General features: G+C 46.4%; 1 protein-coding gene across 5 annotated transcripts in view; it reads right to left on the bottom strand.

The window, feature by feature from the left end:
• dennd1b (DENN/MADD domain containing 1B) overlaps positions 1-20,359 on the bottom strand; it is a 93,050-nt gene extending 72,691 nt beyond the window's left edge. For 2 of the 5 annotated variants that reach the window (XM_026147432.2, XM_080292137.1), the window contains exons 1-3: positions 20,008-20,359; positions 19,458-19,522; positions 258-301 (exon numbers count right to left, since the gene is read on the bottom strand). In XM_026147432.2, coding sequence (XP_026003217.1) covers positions 258-301; positions 19,458-19,522; positions 20,008-20,024 — 126 coding nt within the window. In that variant the 5' untranslated portion in view covers positions 20,025-20,359. Of the gene's footprint in view, positions 1-257; positions 302-19,457; positions 19,523-20,007 lie in introns of those variants that run through there. The other 3 variants (XM_026147433.2, XM_080292138.1, XM_080292136.1) reach the window with 3 other exon arrangements.
• Between the last annotated feature and the right edge of the window lie 152 nt (positions 20,360-20,511).

Below are 20,511 nucleotides of genomic sequence, written 5' to 3'. Positions count from 1 at the left end.
ACTGCTTTTCATTACCAACAACAGACGTGCAGTGAGACGGAGAGTAGGAGGGGAGAGAGAGAAGGAACGGCGGAGGTGGTGGTGGTAGGTTTTGGGGAAGGTTACCACAGGATGGCAGGGTGAGTGAGGGCATTAGGAAAAGGAAGGAAGGGAGATGTGAGAAGAGGAGGTGGTAGAGGTTGTCTGTAACATTGAACCAGGGGAAGATTTGGGGGGAGAGACAGACAGAGGAATGAAAAAGCAGAATGTGTTCCAACCTGGTCTGTGTGGTCCTGGGGGAAGCTCCACAGCACGGTTGGATCTAGAGGTAATTGACAGACAGCATTAATCAGCGGGTGAGAAACACACCGTCTTTGCTAGCTGCCTCAGAACACATACATATTAATGAGAGGGGTGGGGGCAAGGGTGGCTGCTGTGAGTCTGTGCACGCACGCACACATGCATACTCGCGCACACACACACACACACTCGCGCATGCACAGAGTGAGCAGCGCACAGTGAAAGACAAGACACAGAGTGTCTCGGCTGCATGCGCTGTAAATATGCAAATCTATACTCTCGTTGTAGATATGAGTTTATATTACGCACCAAATCATGCACGTTTAAGCCGCAGTAACACGCACCCCAGTTTATTTGCTTAATTATTGCTACATTGATTCAAGCCTGGTGTTGCTGAGGAGATGTAAATCTTACACTAAAAGGTTTATTATTATTATTATTATTGTTGTTGTTATTATTCTGCAGCAGCGCTACATGAAACCCAGCACACTGCGATATCCATTTGTAGTAAACAACTTAAACAACACTGATGCTGACAGATTAGCCAAGGTGATTAACTGGTTTTGAATAAAGGAAATGAAATATGTGTGATACCCGTTTTATCAGCCAGTGATAAGAATACAGGAAGTAAGGCGTGTTCGGCGTAGAGAGCGCTTCTATGAAACACTCTGTGGTGCACTTCTGGCTTCTGATCAGACAAAATTCAACGTCTGGTGTTTTATGAGGAAAGCCTCAACATATCGCATCCTCGCTGCGCCAGATACAACCTGGTAAGTTAATAACAGACACGACAGACCAGCCAACAGTACTGCGATCATCCAGCAGTCGTATGTATTTAGCAAAGACAGAGCACAGAAACCATTTCCAGAATATCTGGATAGTGAATAAGGGCGTGTTTGGCACACGTGATAAAGAACCGCGTAATCGGCGCCTCGGCCGACGGTTGCCTCAGCGCGACCCACGAGCGTCCAAACTACACACGCTAGTTTCTCTCAGGCTTAATGCTTTGTGTTTGAAATGAAGCGATCACCCAGCCACAGCCAGAACACAGGGGTCTGTGGTAAACATGGCTTCCACAGCTCCAAGGTCACCCCGTGACCCTGGCAAGAACAGCGAGGGTTTGCACAGACAAGCTCACACATGCCAAGTTCACTGTCACGGCCGCAGAAAAAGGCCCACGGGCTCATAAACACCCCCCCGCCTCTATGTAAACAAAGCAGAACGATGAAAAAGTTCATGTGAAAGCAGCAAACCTCTCCAGAGTTCACCCGGTCTGAAACGCGAGGACGACTGAGCCCTCTAACAGAAAGCTGAATGCACTCGATGGACCTCGAGCCTAAAAATAATGCAGAGAAGAGAAGACGGCTGCTCGGACGAAGACGCTATGCAACACCACGAGTAGCTTTGTGGCTAACGCACCGGGCTGTCCGCGAGAGACAGGGGGACACAAAGGACCCACGGATGACGGGACGCAGCACAATCAATGATGGCTTACATAATCCTGTTGGATCATTTCATGGGCCCCATCCTGAAAAGACTGACAGAAAAAAAAGAGCTCCAAGCTCTACGACCCCCCATCGCCCCGACAGTTCGGCCTATTTTATGCTTATTTACTGGGTGAGAGGATGGGAACTGCTGCTGGTGAACGATGCAGGACAGAGGAACCAGACGGCTTGTTCTGTACACCACCTCAAGTATTGCTGAGGAGATATTCCAACCTATTCACCGTGCATGAAAACGGCCCCAATAACCTTTAAATCGGCCCCTTCGATCCAGGAAAAGTCCCTGCGTGCCTACCTGACATGTTCATTTTGAGTTTGGAGTCATGCCTCGAGCAGAGAGAGAGCGACTACACGCAAAGAAGACTTTTCTGGTGCAGCAGGAAGAACTTCTGAACATTACCAAACACCCTCCTTTATCATTCATGTGTCCTTCTCGTCTTTGCTCCAGGTGTTTCTTCTTTCGCCTCCATTCATTTTCTCCATCCCAGCGATTTCAGCTCTATTGCTGCTCCTTCCACACTCACCTCATTTCTCCCCCCTCATCCCACCCTCCCCAGTTCTGCACCCCCTTCTTTATTTTTCTCACCGTCTTGCAATCACATACCCCTCCCCTTCAGAACGTCCAGGGCGTGTAGTGGACGCAAGAGGGGGCCCGAAGGGGGTTAAGGCTGAAAGTTGAAGGTTACAGAGGTGAAGAGGACCCCCGCTGCTCCTCCAGGGGACACAAATGTCACTATGACAGATCCTGCACTGGTTTATCCTCCCTCCCCTCCTGCACACGTGCACACACAGTGAGAGCTCCGTGATACGTCTCATTCTGAAAAACACCTGAACTCTGCAAAGACCGCTCCAATTCATTTTCCTCTGAGAACGACGTGCAGAATGTTACTAGTTCAAACAACCTGTCGTATTGTTTATGACGTGATTTGCACGTGCACTCTCCTCTGTGGGTTTAGACTCTGGCTCCAGTATGATGTGGACGTCATACTTACATGTTTTCTGTTGCTAACAAGGACATAAACCACTTCCTGTGTCCAGCAGACAAGGCTAGCAGCAAGCTGGAGATACAGTGTGTGTGTATATGCATGTGCACATAGAATAATTAAAGGTAAAGGTGCTTATAGGGCACCTTTCTAGTCAATTTGACCAGTCAAATCAGTTTCTACTACAAGTCTTATTCATCACACACACACACAGCGTTTTTGTCCAACATCCAAATAGACACACTCACACCCTGATGGATGGATCTCTTAGTATCTTGCCCCAGCATACTTTAGCAGGCGGGCGCGTGAAGGGCTACGAACTTCTGACTGGTAGACGACCCCCACTCTCCTGTATCCCAAATGATGGGACACTCGTGCATTTGTAACTGGAAAAACTTCAGCGCCGTGGTCGAGGATACCTCTGAAACGTCCGTAAAACCAAGCTACTGCTTCCTGCTGTTTGCTTAGACATCCATCACGCACGGGTCTTTGGGCCCACGTGCATAACAGACTGATCTGATAGACATACACCTCTCCCATGTCAATCAAACTACAGCTGACAGATTCTATACAGAGCTGTTGCAGCCCAGATTAAAACAGGACATTTTAGCTAGAGTGACGAGGTGAAAACAACCTAGAGCATATTTCACCCCGGTGGGGTGTAAACAGATTCAGTGGGTGAGAATTGAATTGAAATCACCTATCGAGGGTTAGATTCCTCCATTCGCACCTGAGAAAATTGATGTGGGCAAACGTGGCGATGAGTGAGGGCTGACCACTGGTCTGTTTGCAAAGCGTGTGCGTGCCCTGTGTGCAAATGTGTACCGTGTGAGTAGATGCGTGTTTACAGATAGACAGCGAGCTCAGGAGTGAATATTTACAGTACACTAGCTTGTCCATTGATCCCTGAGGGCTTTGAGCATGGCTGAACTCCAACAGTCACAATGGGGGCAACAAGCCGGCAGCCCCTGAGCCGTGACACAGATACTGGTGAGATGAGGGCGGTGCTGGTGGATCAAAAATCAGTGTTTTGGCAATTTCTGAGACATCTGCCTTTGAAAGTCAGTGGAAAAATGGATTAATGGGGAAAGGGTGCTGGGGCGGCGTGCAGGGCGGTGGAGGAGAGTGGAGGAGGGAAGAGGTGGGTGCGTGGCCTAAAGGCCGTCCGCAGATGAAGCAATTTGCTCGTCACCCTTCGCTTTGCAGCTGACGGTTGGTCACTAGTGAACACGCCAGGCTCTGGTAACCATATTGAAATTTCCCACCTCGACATAAGTCAGTGAGCAGTCACCTCGATCCCTCACCCAACAGCTGATGAAGTTTAGTCCTAACCCACCAACTTTGCTGCTAAGGGCAGGATTTCACAGTTGCCACATTGCTGCTAGTGTTCACCAGCAGAACGATGTGGTTAAACAAAAATAGACCCGCAAGCAACAACGAGGAGGCCGAGAATTTCTGCAGGGCACGAAATCTAAACCGGACCCGTGAAAGCTTGCGAAGGCAGTCGACGTATCAGGTTTGGTGCCCTCGCGTCCTTTTTAGAAAGTTCACCATGAAATTTGGTGGATTGTAACTGACAAATCGTTTGGATTGTTAAAAAAGAACAAGAATCTGATTACATCTGTGAGGATTTATTTCGGTGCAGATTCCATAATGTTTATACAGTTTTTACAGCTTCTGAATGCAACATAAATATGGTCAACATGACGAGTTGTTGTCATCCTTGGATTTTGCAAGATACAACAGGAAAAACAAGTACTGAACACCTCACCAGTTTTCCAGGTGAATCTACTTCTAAAGGTGCTGTTGACATGAAATTCTCACCAGAGAACGACCAATCCAGTCCACACATGCACAGAAATTATGTGTAATAATGAGAAACGAGACGGGGAGAAGTATTGAACACATGAAGAACGGGAGAAGCATAAAGGCAGGACGGTCACGACACCATGTGACATCTATCAGTAATTAGAGTCCTGCCACTTGGTGCAAATTAATATCAGCGGGTTCATTTACAGCTGATGGCAAATAAAATGTGTCATACAAGAAACATCTCATGATGGTTAAAACCAGTGAGCTCTCTCATCCGGCACTGGTTACAGAAGGATTTTCCCAGTGAGCAGTGTTGTGTAATCTGAAAGGACAAAGAGCATCATTTCACCGTAAAGAGTTGTCCAAGACTCAACCACCGAGGCCTGTGCGCACACTCACCACACAAGACTCCACTGCAGGAGACAAAGCACGTTGAGACGTGTTTGCTTACGACAATAAGCCAAGCCTGTGAAGTACTGGGAGAACGTCATCACCTGAGACCAAAACTGAACTCTCCGGGTGCCGTAACACACACCACGTTTGGAGGTCAAAACACCAACAGGGTTGGAGGTGGGAACATCAGGATGTGGGGCTGTTTTTTAGCACATGGCACCGACACGCTTCACATAACTGATGGAAGGATGAATAGAAAAACATGTACCAAGACATTCTTGATAAAAATCTGCTGCGAGGGTGACGTTTGAGCACGAGGGCGATCCCAAACACACGGCCAAGGAATCTCAACTGGATTCAGAGAAAGCAAATAAAGCTACTGGATGACCCAATTCAAACCTATGTAAGAACTAAAGGTCAAAGTTCATTGAAGACGCCCATGAAACCTTTATGTGGAAGGCTGGGCCAAAATCACACCTGAGTTTCTGCACACAGGAGGCGTCTCGGAGCATAGGAGGAGCATTAAAGCATGTTCAACACTGTTTTCTCTTTGTAATTTCTCATCATTGCACAAACCTTAACTTATGGACATCTATGACATTTAGACATTTGCACGTCTGGATTGGACGGTTTGTTACCAACATCTGATGAGAATTTTATGTCAACGGGGCCTTTAGAAATCGATTTACTTGGAAAAATGGTGAAGTGTTCAACACGTATTTTACCTGGTGTATGTCAAACACTAACAAAATGCCAATAAAGACAAAACACATTTCTGCAGCCGTCCATCAAATGAATTATTAGTTTGGACAACCTCAGGAACAGGCGACGCGTCCGATACATAAACTCGTTTCTTCCCGTTTCACCGCCGATTTGATTTGAGAGTAAAAATCTGAATCTAGACCAAAGTTTTTTCAGTTTTGGTAAAGATATGAGATCAGCACAGTTCGACTGACTGGTTTTGGTCACTGGTGGAAGAACGTAGGAGACAAACCAATAAACATGACGTGGTAACGCTACTTTCCTCCGATATCTTTAAGTCTTTGTATAAATTTCTATCCGATACTTCTGGCACATTCAAGTAAGCAAAAAAAAGAAAAACGCTGGCATGTTCGACTTGGCATAAATCTACTGCTTCTTGGGATTTTCAAGTAGGCTAAAAAGAAGCTGTTGGCAGAGGATGTCATCCCTAACGCTGCTGGTTGGAAGAAAAAGTTGGCTCGTTACAGCAGCGTGTCAGAAACCTCTCGCTGCCCAGTGCAGCGTGGCAACTCGCTCGACTTCAAGTCATTTTGTCACCAAACTAAAAACAGGAAAATCCAACTCGCACGATGCTAAATAAAAACGAGTCTTTTCAAACTATTCGAAGAACCCCGACGACGATCGCGGTTTACGACTGCGCTGCAGAGGCGTGTGCGCGTTGTTCTATAGGATCGCCTCAACAACAGCAACCTGAATGCGCGGCTTTAAAACCGTTTTCAGCAAAAAAAAAACCCTAAATCCAGTGTGAATACACATTTAGATGAAAGCCCCTATTTTATAATTCTCTATACTATGTGAATCAAACACAGACTCGCAGCCCTCGTGGCCATCCACTGTTCTAAAGGCATAAGAAATGCACTTTTTTCACCTTATTCCACGAACGACTGTGTGTTGCGAGTGAATAGGGGGCCTGTTTGTTAAGAGAGGCCAAATCCCATATGGTGAACAGCAGCTCCTCTGGTGAGAAGAGAATCTGCGAAAGCCACCGGCAGCCCCTCTCCTCCATCCGAGCTCCAGAGATGAAGGGATGCAGCGCCTGCCTCTCCTTGTTCCTCCTTTCTCCCACTCCCTTTGCCTCCCTTTCTTGGCCAGGGGTTAAACTGCTGCACTCTAACCTCCTTGGCAATGATTTCATTCATTTCAGTTTCTCTCACTCACTCTCATCTCTGAGAGATTTATTTCACAGTGTGCAGTGGATTAGGCCCCCCTCGTATGCCCCTGGACAAAAGCATTGTTTTAGCGCCGGCCCGTTCGCTGTAACTGGAGGAAGCCGCCGCTACCCGGCGTCCACAATATGGCCATTGTGGACACGGGGCTAGAGGGACCCTGCCTCCGAGGCCGTCTAGACTTTGAGCCTGGGCCGAGTGGAGAAACGGGGAGAAAATCCCATCAGGCAGTGGAGTGAAAGTTAACTAAGGTAACCTGCTGTGAACCTGATGAAGATGTCAAGCCAACATATGGCAAAAAATGTCTATTGTCAGAACGGGGAGCTTTCTTCCCTCTGAGGGAGGGTACGGTAGGAGGAGACGAAGGGCGGCTAAAGAAAACCGGGGATGGGAAGGGGCTATGCAACCTAAAGAAAGGAATAACTGCGGTGGTCATCGTTTTACTTCTGGATCAGTAGTCTTTTTCTGGCCGGGAGGAGGCCCAACCCCTCCGCGCGCAATTAAAGGCGTAAGCAGATTAACTGGCATCTTTCAAAGGCCAGCAGAAAGAAAAACACTCGCAGGCGCTTTAAACTGTTTTTCCCTTTTTGCCCATCCAGGCTTACATTTCATGCCGATTTAGCGAGCGGAGGTTCGGATAGAGAAACTTCTTAAACTATGATATGGTTCTTAGGTGTTCTAACACCGATTGGTCACACCGTGTTGGTACACGATTAAATTAAAACCTGACGCCGCAACACAAAACACCATATAATCGCTCCGCTGCGTGGCACCGTTGATCTAGATTGGCTCCATAAATAGGTCTTGATGATATTTAATTCCAATGCTTCAAATCTGAATAAACAAAAGGAGAAAAGAAGAAAAAAACCCTCTAAGGTAGAGCCTGCTTTACCAGCCAAAAAGCCCAACTGGCAGGCTTCACATGCGAGAGATGTTGGCCTCGGGGATTTCGAAGCCATCTCTACAGCTACATCTGAAGAAGATAAACAACAGTCTCAGCTGGAAGGAGAAGAAAGAAAGCGCTGCATGGAGATGATGTGACCCTATTAATGCCACATTAGTTGTTCTGTCTTTCCAGCTATGAGAGGAAAATGCTTCAGTGGGATGTGCAGAGAGAGAGAGCGAGGGAGAGAAGTGAAAGCGATACTGTCTCCAGGCTAGTTGGGATGCAACCCAATTTCACAGCTTCACGAATGAGTGGCACAGCATATGGATGCAACCTTTGTGACAGCCTCTGTGTATCACCACGTATCAGCGTTGATATTCCCAGTCAGATTCCATACTGGTCCAACATTATGTCAAACGCTGGCTCCGCATGACTGCATCTTCAGCGCAACACCAGCATGTTTGTCGGGAGGAGGCGGGTGTTAGCCTCCTAAGCTAAGAAGAAAAAAACAAACTGGCGTCTCCCAGGACAGACTCTAAACCTCCTGCTCGACGTGCACAACAATGAAACCGATGATGGCAATAAAAATCCCTAAAATCTGAGATATAACCTGGAATCCAAGTTATGACCTAGATTTGTCTCTGTGATACTGAAGCAGACGACAGAGTTTTGATTACAGCAGCACAAGTTTAAGGTGAGGATCTCGCCGCCTGGCTGCCGGCTGATTGGTTGGAAAAACCCAACATATCTGCACATAGTCACGGATTTCCTTCCATATGGTCCAACCATCTGCCTCAGTCAACAGCATCTATAAAAGCAATGTAAACGAACAACTCTATTATTAGGCTAATATGCATAAAAACAAGAGCACACCGAGGTGCAACTTTGGTCATTTTTTCCTCTTTTATTCCACAAATCTTGTTGAAACTGCCGGAAAACGTTTGTAAAAGACACTTTGTTGCAAAGCAGAATTTGCTGGGTCACGTGACCGATAACGTATACGGTTTAGGAAAAGCTGCTGCTCGGGGTCATTGTCAGACAGTCGGATACTTGGGAGAGAGTTCCTTTTCTTTTCTCTGAGGTGGCGGCAACAGCATCAGAGGAAACGCTGTGCAGAACAGCAGCTCCTTGAGATGCGGAGGGGATCGATCTCTGTTAATGTCATATGGCACAGCACCCAGAGGCAGCCGCGTGGTACTGATGACAGTGTAAAGCCTTGCCTTTGGCGGCTACATGCTCGGTGCTGCCGAGCTGTGATTTGAAGTTCACATGTAAAGGCTGGCAGACAGACAGCTCTCAGTCAGGCAGTCAGGCAGTCTTTCCACAGGGATGACAATATAGCTGTTAAAAGCATACGATAGCTCCTAATCTCCAACACATTCACGGGGATCTCGGTGCTCTGCAGGACTGATGGACAAAGTACTGACAGAAACACACACACACACTTCTCAGAAATGTAATTGGCTTCTGCAGAAAAGTGCGCACCACGTTTTGCAGAACAACAACTTATAAGGGGAACACACCTCGTCCTGCAGAACGCCATCTCTAAAAATAAAGGTAAATAACAGCTTGCATTACCTTTGCTGCAATAAAACATTTTCAATCACACATCACCGTGTAAGCATCCTGTTATTTAAGAAAAAAAATCATCTTACTCACTTAATCATTCTTCAAATATTTTCTCTGAGCAAACAGAACAATGAGTCAGCAAAACTTCCTCCAGAACAAACTCGCACCAAAGCCCAACATTTATCAATAGGCTTCATATCAAAGTAAAACCACTGTGTCGATACGAAAACAAAGGCCCAGTGGCTAAATGATGATTTGCAATGATAAATGGTCTCAGACATCCACACTGACCTATATTTTCTGTCCTGAAAAAATAGGCCAGAACCCAAATTAAGGGCCAGCAGGGGCGACTCCATGGATGTAAACGCCATCGTCTTCAGAGTAATTGTGGGGTGTTAGGCAACATCGGAGCAGCCTTGGGTGGAGAGACGTAGCCTGAGGGCAAAGCTGCTGGCATGTAAATAGTGAGAATAGAAGCTGAGATGACAGCACAGACAGTTTTATTTGGCATTAGACACCAAATTAAGGTCTAAAGGACAACAGCCTGGATGTCAGGATACCAGTGCTCACATCACGTCAGTAAGTAGGCTGATTTCCTTAATTGCCGGGGGAAACATTTCTGTCTTTTACATCACTTTACGTGGCTCTATGTGGCATCAGCCCAGTGAGATTTCACCTTTTGCAAATTTGTGGTCGTTTCCACAGTTTTCCTGTCTTTTTTTTGTTTTCTTGTTTTTTTTTCCTCTGAGAAGCAGAGAGCGGTCGGCTTTTTTGTTTTTAAATCAAAGACATTCACATGTACACCTCACACAAAGTGGTGTATCGTTTAACACGGTTGGTAACCATGTTACTCGCCTCGTTCCCGCTGCACACGATACAGGAAGCGGGCCAATTCATGCAGTCATGAAACGTGATTCAACCCCTAATCCTTTTAAAACCCCGTCACCGCCGTGCTCTACATGACAGGCGCAAAAGTCCACGTATTTCCCAGCACAACTTTTTTCCTTGATGAAGTCTAATTTGCAGACCAGGTCAGATTCAAACTCTCTGCAACACTGAAACAGGGTCTGTGCTGATCCTGTTCATCGGTGGGCTAAAGTAGGCCACGCTGGTATTACACGCATACAGACCAGCCAATCATTATTCTTTCAGTCTGAATAATTGGTTGTGTGTGTGTGTGTGCGCGTGTGTGTGTGTGTGTGTGTGTGTGTGTGTGTGTGTGTGTGTGTGTGTGCGTGCGTGCGTGCGTGCGCATGTTTGTACCATCTGCTGCTCTGCACATACACACTCCTGCCCATCAGCTGAGTTTAGCAGCAGGAAACAAGCCACCAACACTTCTTAAGCTGCAAGTGGAGGTAATGTCATGAAACTCTTCTGCTTTCATCAAATTCATTTTAAATTATTGATCCATCCCTGCTTTCTCCCACTTTTCTTCTCCCCTCCTGTGGAAGGGGAGAAAGTCTAAAAATAGCCGGTGAGTGTCGGTGCCTAGAAGTCTTTCCATGTTCTCCCAGTCTGGCAGCGTGAGTGAATTCAGACGAGCCTCCTGCAGCTCCCACAGCCGCTGCGTCTCATCTCATGCACAGCCTCGCACATCCGTACCGATGTGCATACGCATGCACGGCCGTACGTGCGCGGGGCACACGCTATACATTTAAAACACGTACCTGCTATCACGCAGTCTCTCACACACACACAGAACTGTTTGCCCTCAGAGCTCGAGTGCTGTGTCAGTCCGTCGGAGAGCTCAGCGAGCAACCCCCCCAAAGATTCCCACCTCTCCGTTTATAAACCACCGCCATCAGCATAATTCTTCCTCACATACCTGCCTGCCACACCCTGTCTCAGTTTGCCCCAGTTCTTCACACTTTAGCCAAAAAGACTCTATTTTAAAGAAACAGCAGTTAAGATGATGCATGGATCGGTGCCACAGCATCAACGTCAGTCCGGTGAAAACAAGAGACGACAGAAAGAAAAGGACTGAAACTTTTTAATGACCGCAAAAGCAACAGTGTGATCTCACTGAAAGCTGAGAACAACTCCTTTACAACACGTGGGCTTGAGTGAATGAGCAGAGAATAACCACAGTTTGGCCTCCACACGAGGAGGCCTCAGCGTCCTGCTGCCACACCAGCAACATCGGATTAACAAAAGCACACCAAAGGGGTTATTTTTTTCTTTTTGAAGATAATGTTCAGTTTTCCTCCCATAAAACCTGAAGTGTAATATTCATAGGTCACGATCACAGCCAAAACCACTTACCCCCACCAAACACAGATACTTCTGCTTTGGCAATCCATTGGTGTTGTGACCTGGGGAGCAATTATGGGAAAAATTCAAAAAGAGCTGGAAGCAGGGCATGACATCGCGGCTGAGCGACAAACGACTCCAGAGCAAAGCAGCGGAGCGCCGACCAAAACTGTGCAGCCTCTGTTGACATCTATAACCAGAAATCTAAATGCAAACGAGTTTTACCGACACGTTGCAGCTCACTGTGTATCAGTGTTGTTGTGGAGACCTGGGATAAAAACCACGAAGACATCCTTTCATATCCAAACTGCTTATTCTTAGTTTTTGTTGCTACATACGCCTCTATTCCATCCAGCTTAATGACGATGCTGTAAAACAGATAAACACTCGTGCACCTGTTACTGCTGCTAATATAATAAAGAACAGGGTGCATCACAACCAGCACCAACTTCAACCTGAACAGCTCGATAAAGTCCGGACAGCAGGAAGTCGAGGGACTCGCGCCATGCAAAACTGGGGTTTAGTGTCATACCTGAGCATACGTGCAGGGCCAGGGATCGAACGACTAACCCTGTGATTAGCGGACAACACGCATTAACACCCGAGCCGCTGCCAGCAGGAAACGGATAAAAGATAACAAAGAGTTTGAATATTCTGTGTAAAAAGAGCCAATTTACCAAAGTCATGAGGGTGAGACGAGAGAGAAAGGGAGAAAGGCTGAGAGATAAACAAAGTGTGAGACCCTAGGGTCCTCTCAGGAGTGCGAGTGGAGGAGTGTGGGCTCTCTAATGATCAATCAACACCCTGCTTGCTGCCATGGCATCTGTTAGTACTCCAATGGCCTCCCGTCTGAGTGTGAGCCCGCTGCAAACTCGACACACAGCTGGTATCCAATCAAACTTCACAACTCGCAGAGCCCGGGTCAAGGAGCAATTCTGACATTTTGTCGAATGTCAGTGTTCAACCTTTTCTAAAAGTTCGACCACACGGGAGTTTGGCTCTGTGAATATCGAAGGGTGGAAATGGGAAGGAGTGAAAGGCAAAGGAACGAAATGAACGTTATAGCGCTGCTCGAGGGCGCTGCAGCGCAGAGAGAGGCGGACCGATGACTAACAGGGGACGCTGTGAGACCTTCGCATCTCAGCGAAAAAGTTCCCAGTATGTAGAATAAAACTAACTTTTTATAATTGGACAAAGTAAAGTCATCAGGCTGCACGCTACACCTTACTTTCTTAAAAACCCTCCCAGAGTCCTCCTGCAGCAGATTTTAACACTGGCAGGAAGCTATGCCGAACACTGAAACCTGTCACTTATCTCAGACAAAAGGAGACACTTGCTCAAAGGTATACAACTGACAGGCACAAACACGGCATGGAAACAAGATCACAAAAAGTGCTTTCATCCATCCTCCAAGGGCAGAGGATCTCATGCTTCACACATTGCTCAAGACGTCAGTCTATCGGCAGGTTTTTGGGAAACAGTCGCGAATATTCATTCATAAATTCACTGACAATTTGGAGGCCGCAGTTTTTGAACTGTGGAAACAGTGCAGACAGAAAATAGGTTGTAGTTTATCGAACAGAGTAAACAGGACCGCGTTTCAAAATAAAAGACCTCCGTGCATCGTTCAATCTTTCCTCTGTTTCATTTTAAACAGTAAATCGTTCCCTTAATTGCAGCATGAATGTTGCTGTAAAACTGATATGCTGATCTATTAAGTTTATTGCTTTGTTAGTGGGAACAATCTGGCTGGAGGGAGCGGGCGAGGACAGGTAGCATCTGTCCCCACCTACTGCCTTGGCAGCATTAGCGTCATCTGCTAGCTTTGGCAGCATCTTGGAAGCACATCAATATGGCTTTATGTAGCCAGGGCCGCTAGTAGCTAGCATGCCAGTCACGCTCTTAGGCAACGCCTGCTCACAGCCTGAGCATCCACAGAGCAGCGAGCCAACAGAGCTAAGCGGAACTGAGCTGAGGCTGAACAGGGAGGCCAGGTCTCCGTGGACCAGGACCAGTATCTGTCATCTATCCACACATCCAAGCGTTGAGCCAAGTCCTGCGAACACTGCCATCATTGTCAGCTTTCTGTCTCCTTTTGCTAAACAGCGCTTCTGTTGGGGAATGCTGAGGCTCTTTAGATTTACTGATGCATTTGTGAAGGAGACTGACAGTTGAAGCATCTTTGATTTTTTAAGATAATTTCACTCGTAGGGCAGTGGACTACCCCGACGAACTACTGCAAACAGGCAAATAAAGGAAAAGAAAAACAAGCCCACCCTCGGGATTAATAACTGGGAGCCAGTCCAACAGGACACACTGGAAACACTGGCAGAGTTAATTATTCTAAATGACATGCTTTAAGCGCCACACTTACAAATTAGCGCCATTCTTCTTCTTTACACGCAGACGTGATGTAAATTGCAGTGAGTCAGACTTTAGGGCGCAGGAGAGGTCAGGTATCGATAGCAACAAAGCCTGTGACGTTCACGGCGACTAAATGGCTGCGCTGGCCGAGCATCACAGATCCTTGTAGTTATAACTGATCTCTGTGAGCACAACAGAGGCATGAGCCCAGCGCACATCTAGACTGGTCTGCTGCCAGCTGAACAACAAAGTGACAAAATGTATTGACCCGCGTTGCCTTTGCATTATCTTTCACGATGCTTAGGCACGCCAATTTTAGGCAGCTTCCTGAATCATATTTCCAGCTTAATACCCGATCAATCATCAGAGACTTGCTAAACAACAAAGTGTATGTCACAGAAAGGACATTTGCCATTTTTAAGCACAAAAATGGGAGATTAATTAGCTTTTTTAAAACTGCAGTTTATCAAACTGTCTTCTTGCTCTTTATTTATTTAGCAGAAAGCTACACAACATTCAAACAATTAAAAATAACAAATGGGCCTACACTACACCCCCTTCCTTGAAGGGACACTTTTTAATCCCACATTGGCAACCACAGGTAGGCATGGGAGGCTTTACGCATAATAGCTAATGAAACATTGTTTGTGTGGAGCCTACAAGCCCAACAACAGGCACGATCAAACAGTATGTGCAGTATTTTTGGCCTTTCTGAGTCAATATGTTAGGTTTGGATTCATTCAATTCAGTTTTATTTTTCCCAAAACAAATCACAACAACAGTCGCCATAAGGCGCTTTATATTATAAGGTAGACCCTACAATAATACATACAGAGAAAACCCAACAATCATATGAGCCCCTATGAGCAGCACTTTGGCGACAGTGGGAAGGAAAAACTCCCTTTTAACAGGAAGAAACCTCCGGCAGAACCAGGCTCAGGGAGGGGCGGGGCCATCTGCCATCTTTGAGATTAAGCTGTGTGGGAGGTCTCACATACTGGTAGCAAACAAGGCAAGTTGACTATTAAGTAAAGATGTCACTAGAACTTATGCTCAGGGCATCAAAAACTCTAAAAATGCAACGACACTTGTTCTTCTTTGGTATCATAAACAGCATAAGCACAGAGGCAGAGCGAGTGGCGTAAAACTACAAGTGTTGTAGTCCGTCCTTACATGCAGACAGAGAACCACAAGAACAGGAAAAACTACAAGCAGCACAACATAAACTACAGCTGAGGAAGTCCAAGGGGTGATGATCAATTTGCAAAAGGTAATATGCAACTAACACTACTGTGCTTTGAAATACAGCCAATCTAGCAGCGCTCATAACACACCTGCATTAATATCGGTTCAATGAATTCACCCCATGAGTCACCTCAACCAATCACAGCAGATGGCCCCGCCCCTCCCTGAGCCTTGAATTAATTTAATTGAGAGTCTGTTCATTTCACAGTAATAACATCTAAAGTATTATTCTTCTAATGTCAGGTCACCATATTTATTTCTGAGAAAGCTGGCGCCGCTGTTGTGAAACCAGCTTTTGTTCCATCGGCTGAAATGTTTGCAATGACAACGTTAACGCTTATGCTAACACAGCGTAACAGTGCGACATTAGCCGGCTACATGGCAACCATCCTAACATCTCATCAACATAACATGAAGTCAACACTTTAAATAAATGATCTGCCAGCATGTCAGTGTTTTACAATGTGCTTTTACTTTAGGAGCTTATATTTAAGTACACAGGATGATCATTTTGTTTTGGTATTGAATGGGTAAGTATGTTGTACTGGTACTGGACCCAAGCTTCTGGTATCGTGACATCCCTGCTATTAACTATAGATTACCAATACTTTAATTCTGGTGTATTGATCAAACCCACTTTATGGAAACAGGGGTCTGAATCTCGGTGTGCTTCAAACAGACGTTAAGTGTTAAACATGACAGCTACACACAAGTCAAACGTAATTACTGGCTTTCACTAAAGCAATACATGCACTAGTAAGAACACTGTTGTTCCTAAATAAGCCCGTCCACAGCATTAATGTTCAAGAAACGAAGAGCCCGCACCACAAAAATGTGCTTACAGATGACAGATGATGTCCGAGTACTTCCCCCTGAAATGCCAAACCTGCTATTATTGTTCCTGTAACGATCTCCGACCCGTGTTGTTGAAACTGCAATAGACTGATCTTTCAAAACTTAAAAGGAATAACAACAGGAAGGAAGTGAAAGTCATTATTAGCAGTCACAGAAGGGAAGCATCTGACAGACGAGACTTTGTTAGATGGACTCAGTCAGATGCTGGCGAGTCAGAGTTAACGACCAGCTGACCTAATCTGGTATCATTTGGTTCGGGTTCTCTTGGAGGGAACACTTAAACAAATCCTAATTCATGCTTACAGTGAATAAACCCCACAAATGACCACATAAACCAGAAGCAGCACACGGCTTCAGTGAACTGGTTAATGGAAAAGTTGCAGGTTGGTTACTTAGGTTTGTCCCATTAACACAATTCATTAAGGTTTAACCCTTTATGTGCACTGCACTGCTGATTCAGACAAAGGTTTTCTAAGTCGATGCCTTTGAGCCATCAAAGCTGTTACAGTGCTGGTTACTTATATTCAGAACTAACGACGTCACACAGATCTCAAATGTCAGCCTTTGTGTCGGGCAAAAATAATTAGCTGCCAACTAATAAATGTTTATTCTGCACAAATGTACACTGAGGAAAGTCATCATGAGACAACTAAAGACAGGTTAAGCTTTTCTTTAAGCGTGTGGGTGTTGGCTTTTTGCACAGTGCTGACTGCAGGAGGTGTGAAACACAGTTAACACAGGAAGTTTGAGGGTCGACACACTGACCAACTATCAAAAGGTCTGAGCTAATTTTACCTGCACTTTGAAACATGACCGAAAGCAACAAAAGGATGCTGCTTTTAACACTGCAGGGGTAACGCTGCCGCACATGGATCTGGTTTCAACCTGCAGGACCAGGATGTGGTGAAAAGTGGCACAACAGTGATGCAGCATCAGCAAAACTCACACAGGCTCTTTGCTCACTCAAAGGAGACTCCTCCTCAGTCGCCTGAAAGCATTTGAGTTGAAACCAAACTGCTGGAAGAGGGCGTGCACACAACAAGTGAAATCCAGCCAAAAAATCCGTCTAAAATTAAACTTGTATTCCCTAAACTGTGGAGGAGATGTGAGAACAGCACAAGGAAACTTAAACCCTCCTCCACTTCTGCAAACGCTCGCACGTTCTACATCATGTTGCTATGACAATTTAATTATAGTCTATCATGACTGCATTTTTGTTTATGTGTCTATGTGAGGCAGTTGGAAGATTATGTGTGAATGTGAAGTGGCACTCTTTGGCAAAGTACCTAATACTCGGTTGCAGGGAAAACAGCTCTAGCTTGTGGCGAGCGAGCATGTTGGTTTCACAGCGCGGCCAGAGCCCGTTTGTTGTGAGTCACAGCATTAACTCATTCAGCTCCAGAGGAAGGAGAATCGCATATGTCAGGGCTTCTCGCATGAATACATATAGAATAGTGACGCGCCGGTAAAACAATAGACCGCTCTGACAGCTGTAACCTTTGCGAAGTGTTTTGTTTCACGCTCGCTTCACCGAAAGCCAAGTCAAAGAAAGGGAAATTGGTGAGAATCAGAGGAGAAATGACTCATTCCTCATACGGTCGTCTGAAACTGCTTCTTTTAAAAAGAAACATAAAACCACCGCAAACACGAGTCCCGCCTGGCAGACAGGACACATTAACGTCACGGCGACTCCTCCAACGGGGGCCGTTCTCATGTCGTACCAGACCTCAGCACAGTATCTACGTCTCATCGAAGCCGCGGCGTGCACACGCAGCTCCGTGGCTCCACTCCAGAGAGCAGGGGATCCGGATATGAGTCCAACCCCAGATCATGTGGAGAGGAAGTCGGTTATTACAGAGCGTGCTAGTGGTTTATGAGTTTGGTTTTAAAATCCAATATGAGAATTTGATCCAAGGGCAACTTTCGGTCTGCTCTGGTCAGCTCGGCGGCTGCACACATGAACCATCCAATAGCACCTCTTTCAAGTCAGCACCGAGCAGCAGACCAAGACAGCTGGCCTAACATGTAGCTACAATACGCTTAAGTGATAGCCGACTTATGAGCAACACTGGATATGGATGTGAAGCACGGGTTACTCGATTTCCCATATTCAGAAAAAGGTAGAAACCGATGTTGTTCTTCAGCGGCTGCAGTCGTTTCCCAGGATAGTCCCACTACAGGAATGTCTGACCGCTGCAGAGGGCCGAACAGTTAATGCAGCCTGCTGACCCAAGCACCATCTTTCTCCAAACAATCCTCGCGGGGTCACGGTTGCCAGAAAAATGTCTACATTGGTGAACTCGTGCTCAGGCAAATCTGTCAAATAAATGAAGACTGTACGACGCTAACAGTACGATATTACAGCTGCTAACAGCTACTCCCAGTTTCACTTTTACAGCCAAACCGGGTCATGACCTCCTCTCGTCCTTAGGATCTTGACAGACTAAACTCTGAATCACATAAAACCAAAACCATAATGAGCACCCTCATTGTTCGAGTCTGGACTCATGCAGGAGTGAAGTCCTGTGGTGCCTGCTGTTGCTCCAGTGTATTTACAAACTACCCCATCACACACGCCGTCCTTTCTGCGTTACAATTACTGGTGTTACAAACTGAGAAAAAACGTCTATATCAGAAAGCACAAGATGACTTTGTCACATGTCGGTGAAATGACCATGAATTCTCATTTTCCAGCTAAGGTCGTCTCTTTGCACGAGCCCACACACTTTCTCTAATTTCTTGTTCCATCATCCCACAGTATCTGTTACTTCACAAGAGTCTGCACATTTGACTCTCGCAAGAGGCCTTAGGGTCAGCACGAGACGCAGGGATCCAACGATTAGCAGACAGGACTGGAACAGTTTAAAGGCTACAGAGTCAGAAAAAAGGAATCTGCAAGTGAAAGAAGACTATTGAGGAAGACCCTAAAAGCAAACTTTCACTTCCATTTATGTACTTAGTGACAGAGCTGGGGGAAACTGCACTCAGATAAAATGCAGTATACCTGAGCTTCATTGGAGCAGTACACATGTGCATCCTGCATGCGTTTATTAAGTTAGGAAATCAAAAGGCATACTCGTCCTCTCAGTTGCTGGAAACCAAAAATGCTTCTTTCTTACAGAAATGAGCCAGAGATTCACGGGCATTTTGGTACAGACACGTGTTAAAACTGAATGGTTTAAGGTCAGAAGTTGTCCACGAAATGCCACGTCAGGCTTTCATTAACTGAGCAGAAAGGGAACAAATAAGTAAGCAGTTCATTTATGTTGTTAAACAGGAAATTAACAGGCTGATAATTTGATCACAGCTCTATGAATCACGCACAACATTAAAGTTTTATAAATAAGTTGTGCGCACACAGGCTGAAAGTTATAAATGGAAGATCACCTACCCTCATTTTCAGATGTTGGACACGCCACCTGTACAACCAGATCAAATGTTCTTTCTGGATTCTCCCTGAAAAGAATGAAACAGTGTTTACTGAGAGCTGAGGGGGAATAAAAGCAGGTGTTACATCCACAAGCTCGGGCACAAAGTGCGCACAGCCGCTGGGTCGCATTCCAGTGCACAGGTATGCAGGTGTACCCACTTGTGCCATCGGAGCTTTGGATTGAAAGAAAGACGGGCTCTTTGATCTCTAACGTTATCGAGCTCAGGTCACGGGACACGGCTCGTTCACGGCACCGAGCGACCGGTGTCCGTCTGCTCGGCTAGCGGAGCTGCTAATTGGTGGTCAGCTAGCAGACACGCCGACAGACTGACCCAAATGCGGAGCAGCCAGCTGGCCTCGCTGTTAAAGCCACTGCTGGAGATGATGGCTCAAATTACGCCAGACATTCCTTCGCATTTACGCACGCAGCTCCCGTTTAGCGTTATTCAAGCACGCGTTAGCCTTTAGCATAGAAGCGACAGCAGAGAGGACAAACACTCGGAGCTCTTACTTTATCCTGCTGTCCATGGTCTAGTTACAACATCGCGACAGCTCCGTGCTGTCGGGGGGCTTTGCTCTGAGGGCTGTCCGACAGTATTTCCACCTCGTCCTTCTTTCAGCCTCAGCCCGTCTCTGCTTCGCGTTTATCGGACACTGTTCGGAAGGTGCCGCGTCCGCATGCCTGGAGGTGCGATATCGTGGCAGTCGGTGCCGTCTTTCCTGCCGCTTATGTGGCCTAAATCCACGATTCAGCGCCTCCGCGGCTATTTCCCACAACAAACACCATCCAGGAAGTGCTGTCAAAGATTTGGTGACGTCAGCGCGTCCGACGAGCACCTTGGCTGCTGCAGTGAGCGGCTGCTGCTCGTCTGCCCGCCGGCGGCTCCCTGCACTTACGCTGAGTAACAAGCGCGATGCGCACAGCAGGCCTGAGCCGTGTGATTCACGGTTTTGGTATTTTTTTCATTATTGTTATTATTTTTAAACGGCTTTCCCCACGAGACTGTGTTATTAG

The sequence above is a fragment of the Astatotilapia calliptera genome, chromosome 17, assembly GCF_964374335.1.
Source record: "Astatotilapia calliptera chromosome 17, fAstCal68.1, whole genome shotgun sequence".
Taxonomy (NCBI): Eukaryota; Metazoa; Chordata; class Actinopteri; order Cichliformes; family Cichlidae; genus Astatotilapia; species Astatotilapia calliptera.
The sequence above is the reverse complement of the archived record's forward strand: the minus strand, read 5'-3'. Positions and strand labels throughout refer to the sequence as shown.